This window comes from Protopterus annectens, chromosome 6.part0, assembly GCF_019279795.1.
Source record: "Protopterus annectens isolate FY-2018-M chromosome 6.part0, PAN1.0, whole genome shotgun sequence".
Lineage (NCBI taxonomy): Eukaryota > Metazoa > Chordata > Ceratodontiformes > Protopteridae > Protopterus > Protopterus annectens.
This window is the reverse complement of record NC_056737.1, coordinates 382,645,877-382,669,572: the sequence shown is the minus strand read 5'-3', so window position 1 is coordinate 382,669,572 and position 23,696 is coordinate 382,645,877. Positions and strand designations below refer to the sequence as shown.

The 23,696-nt window shown below is 39.3% G+C and overlaps 1 protein-coding gene across 1 annotated transcript in view; it reads right to left on the bottom strand.

The window, feature by feature from the left end:
- The window catches only part of LOC122804326 (protein only RNase P catalytic subunit), a 1,488,843-nt gene that overhangs the window by 816,742 nt on the left and 648,405 nt on the right, over positions 1–23,696 (bottom strand). The window contains exon 4 of the mRNA XM_044074121.1: positions 2,768–2,875. Within this exon, the coding sequence (XP_043930056.1) occupies positions 2,768–2,875 (108 nt within the window). The remainder of the gene's footprint in view (positions 1–2,767; positions 2,876–23,696) is intronic.

Here is a 23,696-nt window from a genome sequence, read left to right as displayed (position 1 = left end):
GTTAAGAGTGACTTTCTGTTATATGATGTGCCACCTATTATGCGTTTCAAGCTAAAAGGGCTGGAGGGCTGAGGATCTAGTTACAATGCAAGAAATAAGGATTTTTTGTTTTATCCACACAATGTTTATTTTGCAAGGTATATTTTATGCTTGAAAATTGTGGACTTGGTATTATGTAATTTTGGTGCACAGGATAACAAGGTACAGGGTATGATTCTCACTTTTAAGGGAAATTGGCAAAGCTTAAAATGGCCCACAAGTACAGCAAGCCTAATACTTGCCTGTGAAACTATGAACTGCCATTGGTGAATAGAAGCCCATTTGTTATCCTGCTCTAAGAGTTCACCTCCAAAGTATGATCATTTAAGACAGTAGACTGCACTTGATGCAGCCACAAGGCTATGACAAGTAGCAATTTATTTTGAAAAGAAGAAATATGCAGCAACATCACATTGATGATTTTAAAATATATTTTAGCAGTTCACAGAACAAGGTTCCTTTGCTTTTGAATCTTAGATTTTTAACCAACTTTCTTTTTGCAAGATACCGTGTTTTAATTTAACCAGATTTCTTGGTGTGACATTTGCCATTCTGATTACTACTCTATCAGTGTTTATTTATGTATTCAGTCTTTTCAGGGTCTGGAAAAATAAAAGAAATGAAAAAAAAAATACAAAAATGCTTCAACAAAAAGGTGTGTGCAAATCATAACGTAAAATACAAATTGTTAGATAAATGCAAAAGGAAAATGTGAAAATACATGAAGAAAAATGAGTATGCAAACCATAATATTAAATACAAACTGAAATTGCAGTATTTACAGCAATAACATTTAGAAACCATAAAGTCTTCAGAATAACTACTACTAAAGGAAAAGTATATATATATATAAATATATATATATATATATATATATATATATATATATATATATATATATATATATATATATATATATATATATATATATATATATATATATATATATATATATATATATATGGGTCTACTTTATTTCATTGAAAGCTCATTTCACCGAATTTGATTTCACCCTGACCAAATCGCTGAAAGCTCAAATTACTGAAGACTCATTTCACCGACTCTCACTTCACTGAAGTGAAGTACTGGCTCTGTGTAGAGTACTGTAAGGCAAGTAAAAGGTACATGCTTTTTTCACCACTGTAGTGCGATCCTGGAGTTAGTATATATATATATATATATATATATGCATACATATATATATATATATATATATATATATACATATATATATATATAGAGAGAGAGACAGAGAGAGAGAGTTAGAGGGGGTGGGGGGCACAGCCTCCCACATTGGGACATGGGGGTGTAGCCCCCCACTTAATTTGGGTATATATTGTCTTCTGCAAAGAGTTAGTCATTGGTGTTGTAAGTATGCATGTCTATGGTTGAAAATGTATTGTTTTGAAGCTTTCAGTGAAATATAAAACCAAACTAGGTTGGGGGGCTACACCCCTCATACCCCTAGCCCCTCATACCCCCTAACAATATATACTAACTACAGGACCACACTACATTGGTGAAAAGGGCTTACACCTTTTACTTGCCTTACAGTATTCTACACAGTGCCAGTACCTCACTTCAGTGAAATGAGACTCAAAATGAGTTTTCAGTAATTTGAGCTTTCAGCGATTTAGTCAGGGTGAATTCAAATTCAGTGAAATTAACTTTCAATAAAACAAAGTAGACCCATACACAAACACCCACACACACATATACACTCACACACATATACATATATAATTTTTTTTTTAAACAAAAGGCAAACTAGACTGTGTATACTGCACTCTTTCTGTACAATGGAGCTGAATGCCTGTATGACAAAAAAATAAAAATAAACAATTCTCACCAAAAGACATTCAATACAAGGAACTTTAGGTTCATTTACTGCTGACTTTTGTATTTGGTAAAAAAAAAAAAAAAAAACTTAAAGAATCAACATATTTACATCAGTTCATGCCAGCCCAATGAATGCATTACCAAAACCAAAAGCCACTAAACACAAACACACTTGTGCACAAAAAAAACAAACTTAAAACCATAAAACAAACTTAATATAAGTAATCTGAAAGGGTAACCTTATCAGCAATCCCCATGGAGGGATTTTCCCCACTCCATCACTTAAACACTATGGTTGCACAGCCGTCAGGATGGGGCAGGCACCCAATTCTCACTCTAGCACCTACAATCATTCAGTTTTGATAAACTCATTTACCCAGTTCTGTAGCATGGAAAATACAGAGCATATCCAATAAGAATAAAGACATATACATATGTCTATTTGACAAGACAGTCTTGATAATGGCAGTGTTTACTTTCAGTGCATAACAGTTAATGCATCAGTGTTACTGACTGACTACATTCTTAAGGGAACATGTACAACGGTGTGAGTGTGGTACTTGTCAAGAGAGGCATCTAAATGTCAGTGTGAAAATGCTATGTGGTAAAGTCCAGTACTGCAGATTTTCTTATTTGGCATGTATTCTTGATCATTACTAGCACACCAAAGCCAACATTTAACCCTAAGCAGCGTCCTTCAATGCCTAGGTGAAGCACACTGACTTGACGTTTTTTCTTTGAATCAGCCGCTTTGAATCAACACCACAGGACAACTCATGTACTGAACAGAACCAATACAGGCTACAAGAAATTGTCAGTGACACAAAATATTTCACAGCAGCTAGAATTTTTATCAGCTCACAATTAACAGGAAGGGGAAAGAACTTACAGTTTGTGACTGTCTCTCTTTGCTGGAGATGTTGGCCACATTAAGTCCATCTATAACAACATCAAAAGGAGGGCATCTTTTCACAAACTTCTGAAATCTTTCCAATTCCTAAGAAATAGAAAAAGCATGTGAATCCAGTTGCACTCTTCTGCAGTTTAAATATACAAGTCATTTTATCTGAAAATAGATAATGATGATAAAGCAACTATGTACAAACACAGACCATTGCAAATGCTTATTTTATTATATTGTGTTTTACTCCTATGCTGAGCAGGCTGCTATGGATGTTTATTTCATTACTGAGCATTTGTCAGCATTCTCAAGAGGAAGAAGAACACATGGATCCTGATTACTTTTCCAGAGTGAGGCAGGTACAGAAAAAGCTAGACACACATCAAAGCACTAGAAATAGAATCAACACAACAGTTAATGGGTCTATGTCATAAGATCAAAATATCAAAAGAATGAAACCCAAAATATCAAAAACTAAAAATATTGAAAATGGGAATCTGCCCTTTCCCCAGTGTTGTGCGATCTCTGAGTTGGTACATATAATTAGCAGGGGGTGTGGAGGGATACAGACCCCCCTGCATTAAATATGTTTTCAATAATATGGGTTTCAGTCTTTTGAGATTCTGATCTTATGACATCCCCCAGTTAACATACCCAAGTCCATATCAGTATAAGAAAAAAAAAAAGGACTTGTGCATTAATCATCAATGTATCCTCTCTGCGCCCTATGAAAAATAAATACAAGGCTGCACATTCAATCATGGTTTCAATAAAGAAGCACCTGGTTATTACATTCATTTATATTATATGTATGTGCACATACTGCTGGACGTGGCTTCACCTGTACATCAAACATAAGTGGACAGAGAGAAAAGAACGTACACCACTGCTTAAGTTCTTTGTTACTCGAACTAATGATGCACAAATCCCCATTGTTCTTTACTTTAAACTACAAGAAAGACTCAGTCAAGCTAGTGACTTCATTATACCTTAAACCTCCTGTAGTAGAGGTCAATGGGAAATATGCCAATTAGCCATTAAGGACTTACCAGTGTTTTAGCAACATGGCTTCTGATTACCCATAACTTTTTACTTTAAGTCTTCATTCATACATTCAAGTCACTAAAGCTAACTACAGTAGTTGTAGAAATGCCAGGTTTCACTCTTTTTCTAAGCTCATCAGTACAGCATAAGTGTATTGTTTAACCATATGTTGGAAACACAAAGCTTAAAACCAAACCTCATGCCCATAAATATTAGGGTGCTTGCAAAATTATAATTAGGGGGGTTTGACTTTATTGGTCGGAATGCAGCAGTAAAGACTTACACAAGTAAAACGTCATGTGTATTCAGAAGCCATGTAGCTGATCATGTTAATGATTTGCAAGGAAATATATATAAGTGGGCTGACTTTTTTGACAACTGCCTACCTCCCATCAGGAAAAAAAAAAATAGATAAATTAGTCACGATTCAACATACAGTATATTTTCCCAAATCTTTAATTTTGAACACAGAAAAGGTTATTACCTCGCTAAGCAATTAACCACATCCAAAATATCCTTGAAAAAAGCATACAGTCCTGGATGGGTGTACTCAGGTTATACTTTTCATACAAGCTGCACAGATCGTGTCCAATAACTCAGAAACTAGTTTTATATATAAAATAAATTAAGACAATAGATGTGACTTCAAAGACGAGAAGGTATTCCTGCGTCCATTTTACAGAATGTAGACTGCAATAATAACCCACTCTCTTAATGAAACGTTTTATCCACTGAGTTAGCAGCTGATATAATTCTGTCAAAATTTTATTCACAAATCTTAGAAAATTGAAGATATAGTGAATAAACTTGCGACTCACTAGATCCTGCTACACAATAGGTCCAGAAGTTTATGCGCAGTCTGCACATCTCATCTTCAAGCTCTACAGGCAGAGTACTTTTTCTCTGTCATTCACATCCACAACTAACTCATTTTAACCAAATCCTTATTCCATCAGGCTGCTCTGAACACCAACCAGCCATATGAGGGTCCAGCTTACCCCACCAAACCACGGACTGCTCCCAAATGAGTGGACAACCAAGAGTGGAATGGCATTGAATTGTCTTTGGACTGAAGAAATATATCTGGTGGTTTAGTGGTATCATCCTTATGGATATTTTTCTTTTTAAATTCTGGAGCCTGGAGAAATGTGATTCCAAAAGTAGTAGACGGGAGCCTGTAGGAATGAAGGCTTTTGATGGCAATATAAACATCATTTGTATTATTTTTAATGTCACTGTTGCCCTGCATTTGTTAGTTTCCTTTAAGCATTGCTATGCAGTAACCTTGTTAATCTTTGATATATAATGTGGCAGTACATAAACACTTAAAAAGAAAGCACTATTTAGCTGCTTGAATACACTTAGTGCATGAAAACACAATCACACTAGAACGTGGAGTACATAATGCCGTGTTCAATTCGAAAAGATTTTTCTAGTTGGAGAAAAGGGGCCTCTTGGCGGTTTCTGCTGGTGTCTGTTTACTTTTCCACTCACACAGAAAGAAGGCCAAATGAAACCAGTCACACCTAGTGGCTTCAAAGCTGTACTTACAAAATGTACATTATCTTTCTCTTGAAGACTGAAGTATCAAGTGGTCAAAAAGGAATGGAAATAAAACTCAGGACACATTGTAAGTGGCCTAGCATACATTCCCTTTCCTAAAACATTAACCTGTCAAAGATCTGTGCTTATTATTGCAGATGAGAAAAATCAAAAGCTGAGAGGAAAAAGACACATCAGCTTTCTTTCCTTTTGACAAAAGGCATAAACTTGTAGAGAAACTTGTAAAGCAGGGGGATTGCACAGTGCAAATCCCTGATCCTTCATGCTATTTTGCTGCAATACCCAGTCTCTATTGCATGCCAACACTGCAGCAGATGGCGCCGACTTCCACCCCCTCTAGAAGGACGAAGCAGTGCTGGCTACTCACGGTCACCCTCTATAGCTGGCTATTCCAAATCCCAAGCACAGTCTACATCTATTACTTAGTGAAGCTATCAACAATCTAATTTAAATGAACTCAACTGTAATGAAAAAACTAAAGGGAAAATATGGATATTTACTAGCAAAATTAACAGATTACATTATTTCTCATCTGATCTGTTCAGCTAACCCATATCTTGTAACCCTGAGGAGAAGCCTGTCATGGTTACATAACAGAGGACTGCTAAACAGCTTACACATTTTTTTTTTAACAAGAAACATCTTTAATAAATTATCATGTATGACATTGGCCATGTTACATTTATATAAATGACAATAAACCACAACAACACAATCTCAGTTGCAAACGTTATACATTCCAAACTGTGCTGACACAACTGTAGCTGCAAACATTGTACATCACTTTTAACATATCCAGTCATTGTTAGTCAACCATTACACAGCTCATTCAAATCCTGCCTTTTTTAAACCTCATTCCTGCTCTGCATGAATTGATCCCTCAGTTCACACTTTTCCTATGTAATTTGCTTCTACCCTTTTCTAATGATCCCAGTTCCAGTTGTTTTAACTCTGTTACTATCTTCACTACTTCTAGTAAAGTTGGTTTAGACTTTGATTTCCATTTTCTAGTAATTGCTTTTTTGGCAGCCATCATGATTAGATTCAGCAAGGCCATACTGTGTCTAGGCAATTCTCTGAGTTTGTATCATAGCTCAAAAAATCATTTCCCTAGTCACTCCAAATTGCTCACCCAGCATCTCCAACAGAGCAGTCTGCAGGAAATCTTTAAAGTCTACCAACTCATTACATTCCCAGAAAATATGATCTCAGTTACCTCTTTCTTCCCCATCACACCTCCAACATTTGCTGCCTATCTGAGAAAAAAATCTTTAAGGCCTGCTTGAGGTATAAAAATACTTATGTTAGCACTTCCAGGCAAAGATCTGAAATCTTCCAGATTTTGTTAAATATCTGGGAAACATACATATATCCCCCCACTGTTTCTTTCTGAATTGCTTATCTAATCTCTCTTCCCAGTCCTTCCTAACCTCCTCTGATTGATTCTTACAGTTATCATGCTATATTTTATATGCTCTACTAATTATTCCTTTCTTAATGGCAACTTCTGTTCTAGATTCTAATAAAATCTCTACCAGTGCTGGTCTTTTGTTTAGGACCCCCCCCCCTTATTTCCTTCTCTTTGCCGATATTCTGACATCAGTCCTTGCCATGGAAGGCAATCTCTTATCTTTTGTTTAATCTCTTCCCACATATCCTTAGCTGCCAGACCAGTATCATTTTTAATCCATACTCCTAAATACTTCATTTTATCTTGTCCCCATAAATATGGATGTTGCTGAACTAATTTGTATGTGGGTACATAATTTATAGCTAATGCTTTTGTTTTTGCTTCATTCATTTTGTAACCCAAAAGGGATCCCAAAAAGGTTTGAAACTGTTTCAATATGTTCCACAGAAATGTAATGCCCTTTCTTGTTTTGTCAGGTATAAAATAATGTCATCTGCAAATACAGCCAGTTTTTCTTGACTACTACAACAATCATATCCTTGAATTTCTGAGTCTCTTATTTTCTTTGCCAATGGTTCTAAATATAATGCAAATAACAAAGGGGAGAAAGAACACCCCTGCCTGGTTCTTCTGCTCAAGCAGAGATTATCAGAGAGGACCCCACCCGCTTTAATTTTCACCTCCGATCCTTCATATATCCTCCTAATAATTTTATCTGGGAATGCAAATGCTATCACTATTCTGTTTATGTTCTCAAATATTTACCTTCCCCTCTATAAAACCACACAAATCCATATCTATCAATTTCGGCATCACACTTCTATTCTTTTAGCCATTAATGACATAATTTATTTTATTTTATTTTTGTTGACCGGGCTAGTCTAGCTGGATACATGTCCATTTTCAGTAGAGGCCCGGGGAAAAAAGCTCCAAGCATAAGTAAATTACAAAATACAATAATTAAAAATGACTAGATTCAAATACATTAGAGAGCAAAAATGTTTGGAAGAAAAAATAAAAATTGTTTCTGTGAACAATAGAACAGTGTCTTTGCATAGGTTTAAGAAACAATCAAGTACAAGTTTACACACTATTTTAAAATTATCATTCATTAAGTCAAAGAAGGAGAAAGAGAAAAGGCAGGAAAACACAAGTACTAGCATAAAGTTAGCTTCTATTGATTAATGTTGCAGAGGGGCCATAGCCCAGGAGGAAGGGGTATAGCAAGAAGAGAATTAAGAGGATAAGTATGATTCAGTCAGGCTTAGAGCAGAAACAAAGCCAATGTATTTTTAGATGTTCCCTGAAGAGTGGTGTAGATGAGAGAGAAGTGAGTGTTCTAGGAAGCTTGTTCCAGATTCTGCCACAACATTGGTAAAAAAGCGAGTCCCCAGCTTTGTTATTAGATTTATTTTTGGAAATTAGTAGCTTATTAGCTGAGCATAGTGTTGTAAGATTTTTATATGGGGAGATCAGGTTAGAGAGGACAGGGGTATTATTTGGGTGATAAAGAATTTTTTGTGTGATCACAAGTTGATTATATAGTAGTTGATTTTGTAGTTCTGACCATCTGAATTGTTTAAGGTTGAGACAGTGGTGGGTTCTATAAGGGGAGGCAGTGGCAAATCTGACTATATTATTATAGCTAGTTTCAAGTTTGCTAAGATTGTGCTTTGATAGATTGGTATATATGGCAGAAGCATAGAATAGGGTAGAAGTGAGATGAGTCTGGGCAATGGTGGTTCTAGCTAGTAGTGTGAGGAAGGGTTTGATTCTATACAGGGAGCCTAATTTTTTATTGACAGTTTTTATAGTATTGTTGATATGGTCATCATAGCTGAGGTTATGATCAATGGTTATGCCCAGGAGATGTGCAGTAGTATCAGGGGAAATACTAGTTCCATTATTAGAGGTAATTGTGAAGTGGATCTGTGGTGACTTTTGTGTGGGAGCAAAAAGTAATAATTTTGTTTTTTTGGGGTGAAGGAGGAGGCAATGATGGGCGAACCAATTTTCAACAGAGTTGAATACAGTTTGAGTAAGGGTCTGGAGAGAGGTTGATGACTTAGCAGTACAGATTAAACTAGAGTCATCAGCGTATTGTATGCAGGTGGCTTGAGGAAAAACAGTATGGAGATCATTAATAAAAATGGAAAAAAGAAGAGGGCCTAGGATAGAGCCTTAAGGGACTCCAATGTTCATAGGGAGGAGTGTGGAGAGATTATTGTCCCAGAGCACTGCTTGTTGTCTATTTTCTAGATAGGATTTAAACCAAAGAACTGCTTGTGGGTCAAGAGATTTGGCTTTTAGCACAATGATAAGTAAGTTATGGTTGACCATATCAAAGGCTTTTGATAGGTCAATGAATAGTGCAGAAGAGAGAGAGTTATTGTTTCGATTCCTATTTATACAGTCAGTAAAAGTTAGCATGGCAGTAGTAGTGCTATGAAAGGGCCTAAAGCCGTGCTGGCAGTTAGCAAGTAAATTATTGTGGAGCAGGTATTGAAGTAGTTGATGGTGAATACATTTTTAATCATAATTTAGTACTGAAATGGGCCTGTATGAAGCAGGATCTGATGGAGCTATACCCTTTTTAGGTAGTCCTACCACTTTCTTCCAGGATGTTGGTGCTTCTCCTCTTCTTAAAATACTGTTAAACAAAACCTTCCAGATGTTCATCAGGTTTTTTTTCCCCTCCTAACTTCCAAACATCCACAGGAATACCATCTAATCCTGAGGACTTTCCTGTAAATTGGTTATACATCACCATTTTTATTTCAGCTCCTCCTGTCCTGTCGGTAATTGAGCCTCTTCTCCCTCTAGCATTGGCATATTTAATTCTTCCAAAACATTTCCAGCTGTATCTTTTCTTGATTTCCATATTTATCTGCTTTATACAGATGTTCATAGAAGTTCCAAAATACTTCTAATACAAACAGCCTATACTCTTATAAAAACTGAGAATTATTATATTTTAACTTGCTGATTTCAAGATGCTGGTCATCCAAAGATGCAAGAATATTAATTTGCAGTGAAGCAGAGGAGGTTTTCATAAAAAGGAAACCAGCCAAGTTCTGCTTGCAACTGAATGGACTTGTGCCTAAGGAGAAATTTGTGTTGATTTGAAAGAAATCCTTTCAATTTTCTGTATTCACCAGAGAATGGAAAGAACTCAGAACTAGTTTTCCACTCTGGAATTGAGTCTACCAAGGGTGGTTTGTTTTCATTTGTATAACTGTATGACTGTCTATGTAGTAAGTGATGGGTTAATAAAGATGCTTCTTGTTTAAAAACAGGCAGAAATTGAATACATTATGTAATGTTGCTTAGGTTATATGATATACAGCAATATATGTGAAGTAAAATGTTTATGTTAATTATAGTGTGACTACGTTTATATGAATGTAAATTTGCTTATGTCACAAATGATAATTCAATAAAGGTGCTTGGAAAAAAAAATCATAAAAGTTCCAACCCAGAAGGATCTGAGGAACGAATAAAGGGACTAAACCTTAACCCCAAGGACATTTCCTACCCAGAGGCTTCCAGATATAAAATAATCTTTTCTTTTTAGACTTAGAAATGTATTTTAACCTTCCTAACATTTTTGGATGCTTAACTGAACTGACGTGATATTTATTCCTGCCTTGTTAATGCCATACAACACTTTTAATATCTATCCATTACATTAATTTAACAGCACTTTTAATATCTATCCATTACATTAATTTAATATTTTTTCTAACAAATTCTATTTTATACAAACTCAGTTTGGTGCATGCTAGTTGTTTTAACTGTTACTTTAACTTGAACCTACAACAATAGGCCTGGAAATTCTCCAATACCGATATATAGACCAAATGCATAGCTAATAGTATAACAGTACATTCCTATCTATTTGTTTTGAAAGACCAGTGTGAGCCACTGTACATCTGCCAGCCCGGGCTACTGCATACAAATGTCCTATTTGGTGGGTAAAAATCTCTGCTCCTTCATGCTAATTTGCTGCAATACCCGGTCTCCATTGGTTGCTAACATGCAGGCAGATGGGACTGACTTCCTCCATTCAAAGCCACTGCTCAAACCAGTGTCATAGTCAGGGTTTTATCCCTCAGTTCCATGGAACAGGCCACAAATTACACTTTTTGTGTTACAAGATACAGATAACAAATTTCTGTTAACTAGGCAAATGTACAACACAGCTGTATACTATGGGAATCTATTCTGTCCTGAATGTCATAATAACCTGAATAGAAACTTCTTCAAATACGTTCTCGGTGCCCTTGTTTAGGATACCACTAGGTCCTGTAAAGTTTCCATGTTGAGCCCCATAGCATCTTTGAAGTAACATGTCCCACTAAGCTGAAGGATATTTTTCTACTACCTATTCCTCAGCATCACAGCTCTCAAACTCTTATCACAAGAAATCTGGACAAACCCTAAAATAATGGGTGGACAAAGGCCCAAAAATACAGACCGATTTTAAATATTGCTCTTATACACAGAAATTGCTAGAATAACATTATTTGTGCTAGCATACATTTTCTGAAAGATATGAAGTCTGAAACTCGAATGTCATTGGTTAGTGACTTCAGTCCTTAGTGATTTGCCAGAAAGTCACAAATGTTATGAGGAGCAGACCAAAATATGTGGCAAAAATCTGGACAGTTGAAAGGCATGCTCAGCATTACTAAAAATCCATAAAATACTTAGTGAAGCTATCAACAATAAAATTTAAATAAACGTAATTGTAATGAAAAAAAAAACTAAAGGAAAAATATGGATATTTACTAGTGAATTAATATATCACATATACCATTCTAATATTGCCAGTGTTACATCTTTGATGCTGATTAACAATTATGAAGTAATCTTGAATCTGCAATCATTTAAAAATAAATGCTAAAATATCGATAAAATAGAAGAGGATTATTTCACAAATTGTTGCAGTTATCACAAAAAATGTCTTTGGGGTCTTCAAATATTAGAAACTAAAAACAGAAAGGCACACAGAAGAAAAAGGTATTAGTATATAGTTAAAGCAATATAATTAATACATTAATAGTACATTTAGCACTTAGCTAGCCTTACATTCTGAAATGCTGCATCACCAAGTAAAAAGGGATTGCTCTTGCTAAGCTGTCTAGCATGTTGTGACCAGTAAGAACTTACAACATGGTGACTGATATTACAGTATAGGAAGCAATAAAGGGATACAGGAATCCTAAGGGAAGCATCTGCTCTGGTAGAGTTTTTAGTTGAATCTTGAACAGAAGCTACTGTTAAAGGATAATTAGTCTGGCATATAAAATATTTCACAATATCTATAAGGATCAATCAGCGGAGGTTAGAAAAGAATGGGGAGAGAGACTGGATAAGCAATGTACACGGGAACAATGGGAGGACATACGTATGGCTCCCAAGTATGCAACAAACTTCTTAACGATTAGGATCTTTGCGTGGAAGTGTCTGCATAAGTATTTTTATACCTCAAGCAGACTTCAAAGAGTTTTTTCCCTCAAATATTGGATGTTTGATGGGGAAGAAAGAGGTAAATGGGAACATATATTTTGGGAGCAAAATGAGTTGGCAGATTTTAAAAATTCCCTACTCTGTCAGAAATATTGGTTAAGCAAAAGGGTGTAACTAAGGAAACAATACTTTTAAGCTGAGACACAGTATCTGAAATGTCTAGACATACTAAGACCTTGTTAAGTTTAATTCTGGTGGCTGTGAAAAAGCAAATACTAAAACAAATGGAAATCAATGTCTAAACCAAATGTGTTTAATACAATCGAATACTGTAACATAGATAAAAGAACTGGAAGTGGGATCTCCAGAAAAGGGAAGGAGCAAATCACACATAAATAAATGGAAATTGTGGGAACAATACATGCAGAGTAATGTTTAGGAGAAGAAAAAAGGTTTATGGGAAGGCAGGAATTTGGCAATTCATGTAATGTTGGACTAATGATAGTTCTGGAAACATGTTAATATGGTTTATTTCTTTTATATTAATAAATGTTTGCCTGGGTGGCCACGGTGGTGCAGCGGTTAGCGTTGACGCCTCACAGCAACAGGTTTTCCGGTTCGATCCTCGGCTGGGGTGCCTTCTGTGCGGAGTCTGCATGTCCTCCCTGTGGTTGCGTGGGTTTCCTCCAGGTGCCCTGGTTTCCTCCCACATCCCAAAGACATGCTGTAGGTGGATTGGACACACTAAATTGGCCCTAGGCGTGAGTGCATGTGTGGGTGTGCCTTCTGTGGAAGGTTGGGTGCCGGGCTGCAACTAGACACCATAAAAACTCCACTGCCAATCATGAGCGGACGGTGATCCACTGTGGCGACCCCTAACCGGGAAAAAGCCAAAAGAAGAAGATTAATAAATGTTTGCCTGTGTCTTAAGTGACAATTTAATAATGGTGTTAAAAAGAATTTGCACTATGCTTATTTCAAAAAACAGTACAGTTGTCTAAAATAATAATAGATGCCCTTCTCTTCACTAGTGAAGTATTCCTTACATTAAGGGATGTCTTGCCAAGGATAGCCCAAAGTGTGGCCACTATACCAAAGACTTTAGTATTTACAGGCACTGTATGTCACACATATGCTCCCCGTCAAACCACAGGGCATAAAGGTGACGTACAAACACATTTATTTATTATTTATTTATTTATTTAACATTTGTTGACCAGGAATGTCCGACTAGGTTCCACAGAGCCTGTTTTCAGCGGAGGCCCGGGGAGAAATGCTCCAGATGCATGTCTTTGGAATGTGGGAGGAAACCGGAGTACCCGGAGGAAACCCACGCGAACACAGGGAGAACATGCAAACTCCACACAGAAGGCACCCCAGCCGAGAATCGAACTGGAGAACCTCTTGCTGTGAGGCGACAACGTTAACCGCTGCACCACTGTGCTGCCACATACTTCAGAACCAAAAAAAGTCAGGAGGAACAATGTCCCCAGGTATAGGAGAAACATGTGCATCCAGAAGGAGGAAAGAGAAAAGAACCCCTAGCCAGGAGGACAAGAACAACAGGATAGAGAAGAGGCGTTATGGGATGGAGCAAATACAGCAACAGTGAAGAGAAGGACATCTACTGTTACAGCAAGATTTTACACAACTGTACAATGTCCTTCCATATCACTGATGCAGTACTATTTACAAAAGGGAGAGCACAAAAGTTCAAGAGGAAACTCGAGAGGAGGAAGCACTTAAGAACCTTCTATACAGACTAACCCTAGCAAAGCCAGGAAATAATATCCCACTTGTAGTGCTTAGTGAAGATATGGACAGAAGCCCAAGTAGCAGCCTCAAAGATAGAATTACCATCCAATATCTTGAAAAAAAGCACCAGAAGATAACAGCTCTGGTATAACAAGCCTTTACTGATGAGAAAAGACATTTGCCATGAAAAGACTAACAAAAAAGAAACTGCTTTAGAAATCCAGCATGAGACGGTTTTCTTAGAAACAGCAAAACCCAAAGACCCGGGATGAAAGGGAAGGGAACAAAAATTGGTCAGATATGTGAATATCCTTAGTTTCAACCAAATGACATTCAAGCTGTCCATGCAAATTGAACATGTGAAGAACTTTCTCACTGACAGCGAAGAAGGAAAAAGGGAAGGTAAATGAACAAACTGATTAACAGATAACTAAATGACCTTCATAGCCATAAAAGGAGGATTAGTCGAAAGAGACACACTATCTCAGTGAAAATCTAAAAAGGGAGGAAAAGGCACGAGAGCCTGAAGCTCAGATAGTCTCTTAGCTGAAGTGAGGGCTAAAAGAATAACAATCTTTCAAGTACAATGCTATAAGGAAGCTGAAGCAGCAGGCTCAAAAGGAGCCTCAGTCAATTTTTCAAGGACAAAACTGAGGTCCCAGGATGGTGGAATAGGCTTCTTGGGCAGCCTGATATGAAGGATGCCATTAAGAAATTGCTTGACCTCAAATCTAGAGGCCAAAGGAGGAACTAAGGGCAGACAAGCAGAAATTGCTGACAGGTGAGCTTTAACTGAAGAATATGCCAGCCCTGCATGGAGCAGATCACACAAATAAGGGAGAACCACAGGAACCTGCATAGATAAGAGATCCTCTCTTTGAGAGAGGCTCCAGACAGAAAATCTTTTCCATTTGAACAAATATGATTTCCTGGCCTCCTGCAGGACCCAAAGCACATCCTCAGAAAAGAGGTGTCTAAAAGGGATCAAAACTATATCACACAAGTGTCAGCTGAATAACAGACAAGTGAGGATGGATAAGACACCCCTTGCCCCGTGTGGGAAAGTCCACCCGATAAGGTAACTTATAGTGATTGCCCCTAGCAAAGTGAGAATAAAGGGGGAATCAATGCTGTCTAAGCCAAAAGGGAGTCACTACCAAGAGTTTGGGGGAGTCTTGCCTGATCTTGTGCAAGACCCTCAAAAGCAGGGGAAGGGGAGGGAGAGAAGGTGTACAGAAACATCCTCTTCCAAGGAAAAGACAGGGCATCCACTTTCCAAACCAGAGGACTTGGGACTCTGGAACAGAATAGATGAAGTTGTTTGTTCAGAGGAGAGGCAAAAAGATCTACCTGAGGAATACCCCACTAATGGACAATGTACAGGAACATATCTACTTCAGTTTGATGTTGTATGACTTCTGATATAGAGACCTTGAACCTTGAGAGAACCAAAGGAGGACCCCGCCCCCTGTCTGACGCATCTGTAAAGAGTTCCTGAGTCAGGGCTGGAACTTGGAAAGGCAGCCATGGGTTAAGAGTGAGATGATGAATCCACCATTGAAGTTCGAGTTTGAGACAAGGGAGGAAGGGAAATGGGAAGTCCAGGGGATGGCAATATTGAAGCCACACTGACTTGAGGTACCGCTATAGCCTGTTCATATGGAGCCTGACGAGAGGAACCATAGGAATGGTGGAAGCCATAAATCTGAGAGCCCTAAGAAAGTCCCTGGCTGAGAATGACTCCAGAGGAAGAAGAGACTGGAAAAAGGCAATACGACACAGGGCCCTGGGGGCAGGCAAAGATACCAGTGTGCAGATGGTCTGGATCCTGCAACCAAGGAAACATGAACCTGAGAAGGGGTCAGAAGTGATTTCTGAAAATTTATGGTGAATCCCAGACTCTGTAATAGGGAAATAGTGAACTGGAGATCTTGAAGCAGAGCCCTGAAGGAGGAAGCTTGAATAAGCAGATTCTCCAGATTTCTCCAGATAAGGATAAGATGTGAATTCCTCTTATCCTGCAAAAAGCAATGACAGGAACAAGGCATTTGATGAATATTCTTGGGGCAGTAAAGAGGCCAAAGGGCCAAAAAGAGAACTGAATATGCAGAAAGAAACAGAGAAACACAAAAATTTCCTGAAAAAGGGGTGGATGGGATATGAAGGTAGGCATCCTTCAGATTAATACAGACTAGAAAGAGTTTACCTTTACAGCACCGAATCACAGTGGTGAGATTGCTCATATGAGCAAATCATAACCACAAAAATCAAATCAGTGACAATTTTAAATGTTCAAAAATTAGCAAATCGAAAAGGAGCTTCGCTGATTTTCGAACATAAATGTCGAAAAAATGTAATGATGTGTAAGGCGGGGGGCAAGCCCCCCTGCAGCCCCTATGTGGGAGGGCAAACCCCCCACACCCCCCCTACTTTAATATTCTAACTCTAAGATCACACTACAGTGGGGAAAGGAACTATTTTCTGATCCTCACTATAGTTCAATCTGCCCCAAAATGCTAAATATGCAATGAGCGAATGTCACTGTGAATTCGCTCATTGCACATTCAAACCTTTTTGTGTTCAATGTTTGCAAACGTTACAAACATCCTTTCGCACATCTGCTGTTCGCCCATGTGCAAAACGCACACATGAAGGTAAACCACTAGAAAGGCCTAATGGAGGAAGAGGAGGAAATAAGGTTTGAATAGACGTCTGAAAGAAAGGAATCTTGAGAAAGGTCCAGAATTGGTCTCCAAATGCCCTCCTTCCAGGGAACCAGAAACATTCTGGTTAAAAAAAAAAACTCCCCACCTAGGCCAGGGGTACAGCTTGAATGGTGCCCTGGACCAAAAGAGAATGAAGCACCTCTGGGAAAAAGGGAAGCTGTTCCTGAGGAGGTTGACGGATGTCCAAAAATGGAGGAAAGGATTTTCCAAACCATGAAATACCCCTGGTGGATGACAGACAGAACTCAACAGTCTGTTGCGATTTTCACCCAAGTTGGAAAAGACAGAGAAAGATGAAGGGATAAAGGGAGCTGGCAGAGGAAAAAGGGAAGCAAACTGTCAAACAGAACCCAGCTTGTCTAGAAAGTCACATTTCTGGGAAGCAGGTGTTTGAGTAGACTTAACTGGAGGCATGCATCCAGAACCCTTTTTACCCTGGGTTGGAAGACAAAACTGCCTATGACTGGAATAGAGGAAACAAAAATGTTTCAATACCTGCAAAGTCTTGCCTTTATTTTGGAGAAACTTAAAATGTTCAGCAGCACGAAAGAGAGTTTTATTATCCAACGCAGCATCCACCAATTCTGCCTTAATGTCATAAGGCAAAGACTGAAGATGAAGCCATCAGTAATGCCTCATGACAGACCCAAATGCATCAGCAGCATTATAACTGCACTTAATAGCAATAGTAAGCAACTTGAGATGTGGAATCCAACAATGAAAGAGCAGAAGCCACCCAAATGCATCAGCAGTATTATAACTGCACTTAATAGAATGGTAAGCAACTTGAGATGGGAATCCAACAATGAAATAGCAGAGGCCTTCCCCTCAGAGTCAGGGAGGTCAAACATAACTTGAGAAACCTGAAACAGGAAGGCCAAAACCTACCTAGTCATATGAGTCTGGTAGTTAATGACCTTAAATGATGAGGTGGCTGCAGTATAAACCTTCTTGCCTAGTTGGTAGAAGGCAAAAGCTTGGTGGGTTTGTCTGAAGAGACAGACACTACAGAAGGATCAGCAAGAAGAGTATTTATATAAGAATTTACATTCATCATACACGTTGTAAAATCCATCAAGTTTCTTGGAAACTGGGGGCTGAGAATCAATGGCCAAAAAAGCTGCTGAGAAGGTATCCAGGATGGTAAATAGAAAATAGGTACCAACCCACGATGAAACAATGAAGCCACAGATCAAAATGCGGGTGAGGCACTTTAATGAACACAATAAGCACTGCAAACTTGCACGAATAAAACAAGCACATAAACATATCTACAGTTTGCGCTTTTGTTTCCAATACTTCTTCAGATGTGGGCTATGGTGTGGTGTCTTGAGTCAATCAAGGTATCCCTCTAACCACTCCACCAGGTATCCAGGATGGTAGCCAGAACGGGGGGAACAGCAAAAGGTTTGGGAGACTCCAACTGAAGGAGCTCATAATATCTCTTCTAGATGTCAGAAACGTGAGTGCAATCTCACTTAAAGAATTCTATCATGCGGGTAACACTGTCCCAAAAACAGAGCTCCTCCAAATGACAATCTGGAGTAACAGAATCCTCTTCCTCCTAACCATAATCCAAAGAGGGAGGAATTTGGGAAGAGTAATCTAAGCACTCATCCCCAGAGTCCTGATCCTCATCAGATGAATCCTGTTCCTTAGGTCTTTTATGTGTAGTGGAAGACCATGGAGCGGTAGCTACAGACACCCCTTGAGAAAGTGTTAAAGCCATTAAATCCCCCTGAGCAAAGTCCTGCTACTCACACTGGGGATCCTTAACTGCAAAGGAAAGTTGCTTAGTTTTCTATTTCTTTTTCTGTGGGACATCCACACTAGGAAGGGCAGACCCTTCGTGATACTCAATAAATGTAGTAGGGATCTCCTCCCTCACTAAAAACTGTGGAATGCCCCCCAGTCCCTTGAATATAATCAGATGAGGTTCCCGCTCAGCATCTGGAGCAGATGTTTGTAAAGTCTCCAAAGATATGTGAGGAGTAGGAGTCATGGCGGCCTCTAGCAGGGTTGCTGCAGTGAAATTCAAAGCAACCACTGGACGATCTTCTGGACTTTCACTAGCCTCAAGAGAGGCTGGACAGCAGCTGTGTCAGGCATAAGCTTTTTAGCCTTTTTCTTGGCAGATGGCTGACCTTCAGGACACGAAGAGTTCACCATAGCACCTTCAGCCAACAACTTAAGATGTTGTTTTTTTAGGTAAATAGATAAGGAGAGACAATTGTGGAGATTCTTAGGGACAAAAACTTGGCAGATAGAACATTGTGTATGATCATGGGAAGCACCCAAACAAAAGAGGCACTTGTTGTGATGGTCACTATAGGGAATCTTCCTCACACACTCATATTTTCCCTTTCTGGATGACAGGAAACCAATCAATACTAAAGAAAAAGATAAAGAGAAACCCAATGGGGCACTTACCTGAAAAATGGCTCGGTAACCAGCACACAAGAAAGGCGTTCAGATCGATGATCAATAACAGGGTTCGGACTTGCAGCAAAAGTTCTGAAATATATGCATCCATATGTCACCTTTATGCCTTATGCCTTGCACAGGGACCATATGTCTGATGTATGGCACCTGTAAATATTAAATGCTTTGGTATACTGGCCTGATCTTGGGCTATCCTAGTTAGGAGATCCCCTTATGTAAGAAATACTGCAACACAGATATGGAAGGACATCCAATGTTCCTTCTTCTAGGTCAACAAGTTTGAGTTCACCAAATGGTAATGCTCGCCTACATGTGGTGTGCACCTGTACATATTATAGATTGTTACTAGGCTAATGACAAGGGGGGCCTTTCTAAGCCTAGCCAAGTTTTCCAGAAAGAATAATGTCCTGTATCCAAATAGGAAGTTGAGGGCCAGGCATTTGTAAGCTATCTCTGTCCAAAAGGGACTTGAGTGCCAGACCCAGTGTAAATTTCTTGTTCCCATCCACTGGTCTAGGTTTTGTTTCAACTGGGTATTTGATGAACTGGGCTTAACATGGATGAGAAGCCTGTTCTGTAAGAGGGGCAGTCTCTGAGACACACACGTGTGTCTCTCCAGCATGTTCTGTTTATGTCATAGAAAAAATTTAACTCCCTAGACTTTGTATTTCTAGTAATCTGACTTACGAATATGTAAGAGATTTATAATTGTGGAGTTTGCAGATGCCGTGTAAGCCAGGCAAAGATCACCCTCAGCAATCTATTGGAGACCGAGTAGAGAGGAAGGGCTTTAATGCACTCTGCATTAAGGCAGGTTTGTTGCACCTTGCATTCTTTTTGTAAGGAACCTCTGAGGTTGCTCTAGTTGCTCCATATGCCTGGTCAAGTAAATATCAAAGGGAACAGTGTACTTTATCATGGGTCTGTTAAGAGAAGAGCACAGTGGGATATTGACCTCCATGGACTTAGATGCCACGCCCTTATTTTTAAGTTGTACAACATAAAAGGATTTCCTCACCATTATGGCCATGCAGCGGTTGAAGGTAAGGCTACTATTGTTTACATGCGTACCCAGATCCCTAACTCTTAGGGGAGTATTATCAACATGGTAATTAGCCGGGATGGTTGACTTCCCAAAGGGTACAATTAAGCATTTTTAGCAGTGAGTTTAAGACTATGGTTTTTGCACCATTTGTTAGTCAGAGATAGACCTTCTTGAAGAATGCTACTGTCTCCAGGGGAGTCAATGATAACCTCTAGCATGCAATCATCTGCAAACATAGTAAGCCATAAATCTTCAGCATTTGCTTCCATTTCAAAGAAATACATGGCAAAAAGGTATGGGCCCAGTAACAAGCCCTGGGGGCTCTGCTAGTGATTGGCCTCTTGGTGAAGATGGCCTCACCTATTTTGACCTCCTGGGTCCTATCAGTAAGACAGTTGGCTATCCAACATGATAAAAGGGTTTATACCTAAATTAGTGAGCTTGTCTACAAAGCCTGAGTGGGGTACTGTATCAAAAGCCTTGGCCAGATCGAGGTAAGCTGTGTGCACTGTCTTACCTTCATCCAATACTTTGGTGACCCTCTCAAAAAAGTCCACCAGATTTAATAGGCATGACCTTCCTTTAATAAAGCCAAACTGTGATGGGTCCAGCATTTGCAAGTTATCTATGTCCTCATTTATCATGTCCAGAATTACTTCTTTCGTGGTGGTGCAGAGGTTAGCGTTGTCGCCTCACAACAAGAGGTTCTCCCATTCGATTCTCGACTGGAGCGCCTTCTATGCGGAGTCTGCATGTTCTCCCCATGGTCGAGTGACGTTAAAGACATGCAGGTAGGTGCAAGTGTGAATGGGCGTGCCTTCGTTGAAGGATGGGCATTGGGATGGCAACTCGGCACTGTAAAAATCCACTGCCAATCATGAGCTGACCGGAGTTCCGCTGTGGCGACCCCTAACCAGGAAAAGCCGAAAGTCTTTTTTAAGACTTATGGGCCTGTAGTTAGTCGGATCAGTGTTTGGAACTCCTTTGTGCAGGGAAATGAGTGTAGCCTTCTTCCATACCTTGGGTGCAAAACCTGACTGAAGGCTCCAGTTGAAAAATGATTCAAGTGTACCAGAGAGGTTATGTTTCATGCTATTTATTAAACATCCAAGGATGTTATCGGAGCCCATCGTTGCAGTGTTTTTGGCCTTGGAAAGTGCATTAATAACCTTTTCCCTAGTTACAAATGGGGGATTGTGGTATGTGCTATTTCCTTTGTAATATTGGGGGGGGAGGGACTTGAGCTGAAACCTGTCAAGCAAAAGGTTGGCAATGGGCTCTAGTTCAGTGTGGGTAATGCCATTTACAATATAATTTCTGTGTATTGTTGTGTAGTTCCCCCTGAGGTTTTGAACACAGCTGTAGAAAGCTTTGCAGTTGTCCTTTGCCTGAGAAGCTATTTTTTATTCAAATTTAGCCTCTGGAGTATTAATTAACCTCTTAGCTGCCTGTTTAGATTGGTCAGGGGGCTTTTAGTATGCTTGGCTTTGTTCCTCCTACCTTTGGCCAAGATTTTTTTTTCTTTTGTTGTATTATATTAAGATTGATATTGTGATCCCATTAGCATGTCTTGTCTTTTGAGTTTGTCTTATTTTTAATACGAGTGTGCACAGAAAGCTCTATACAGCTATCAATATGGCAGCACAGATATTTTGTAAATAGCTCGGCATATGCTATGGTGTTTATTGGGTTTAGCGGTGCTTGGAATTTAGCTAAGGTATTGCTTAACTGAGAGAGAATAGACTTGGAATAGTTCCAAAATGTTTTTGGTTTTGCTGGATCCCCAAATTAAATTTTTATTTCAAGTAATGCTGCCTTATGGTCAGATCTGATGAGTGAAGGCATTACACTGGATGAAGAACATTGGTCCCCCATGTTTGTGAGTAGAAGGTGAAGGATGTTTGTACTCAGTGTAAGAGAATGGAAAAACTGTTCCAGGATGCTGACATTAAAGTTTAGGAATTGCTAGGCTTATGCATTAGAAGTGGTTTAGGATTCCCAATCTATACAGGGGTAGTTGAGATACCCCCTGAATATCATACTGGGATGAACAACGAGGGACTCTAATACACTGAAATAGGTAGTATAGGTTTTCTGGGACATGGAGGGGGAATTACATCTTGCAAGGATATGGTATGAGACCCTGGTGATTTGCACATGTATGAGTTCCACTGGTCCATACTCTTTAGTCTGGATGTGAGGTTAATACAGACTGAGACTCCTCCACCTTTAGTTCCCTCTTTTGCAGTAGCTGGTCTAAAGGTGTGAAAAGCATGCATTGTAACCTTGCATTGTTGGAGTGCTCTCTGTGACTTCAAACTAAGTCTCCGTTACTACACAGATGTCTACACTATAAAGGGAGAAAGCGGCTTGCAGGGAGTGGAGTTTCTTGTTAAGACTTCTAGCATTGAGCAGTACCACCTTCAGATATTCCTTAACAGGTTCATTTAAGTCTGTACATTTATCAGTTTGGCATTGCCTAAAAAAGGCACTACGTGGTAGAAAAGATCTTTGCCAATATCTGAAAGCCTAGAGGGGATAAATGCAGACCATCCCTTGCAAAGCAGCATGGTCTGTCAACCATGTCCTCCCAGGCCATCGAGTATTGAACCCTCTTGGACTCGCACCTCAAGCTAAGCCAATTGTTTAAATCAATCATTTTCTGTTGGCAACTTGGCATCATCCTTGGAGGAGGCAGTATGCTGCTCAGTGCTATGCCCATACCTGCCTGAGACACACAATAAGCGAGTGTGATCATGTGTCGTGGTAAGTTACCCCATATTATTAGTGTTACAGAGAATTTACAGTCTGTGTGTGTCATGTAGCAATGTTCACTTCTTTTGTCCCCCACCCCCCATCCACTGATTACCTACCACCACTGTAGCTGTGTGATGACTCCTCTGCCTTCACCCAGTCAACTAATTTGTTTTTTAGGGGAGTGACAGGTGTCCCTAAGCTAGTCACCCATCCTATAATCCACTCTTTCCTGCCTGGGAAGCCCAGTCAGCTCATACATTTCTCCTCTGCTGAAAGTCAGGTCATGGGCCAACCTCATGTTCAACAGAGTCACCTATCCTCTCTTCCCCTTGGAGTCCTGACTACTATGGCAGCTCCAAGTTCTACTTGTACTGCAGTATTCTTGGAAGTATGCATACCACCACACAATGTCCCAAGTAGCAGCTAAATGCAGTGCCACTGGAAGTATCCATACTACCACACAACTTCCCAAGCAGCAGCTACATGCAGTGTCCCTGAAAGTATGCATACCACCACACAACTTCCCAGCAGCAGCTACACACAGTGCCACTGGAAGTATACATACCACCACACAACTTCCCAAACAGCAGCTACATGCAGTGCCACTGGAAGTATGTATACTGCCACACAGCTTACCAAGCAGCAGCTGCATGCAGTGCCACTGGAAGTATGCATACCACCATAAAACTTTCAAAGCATCAG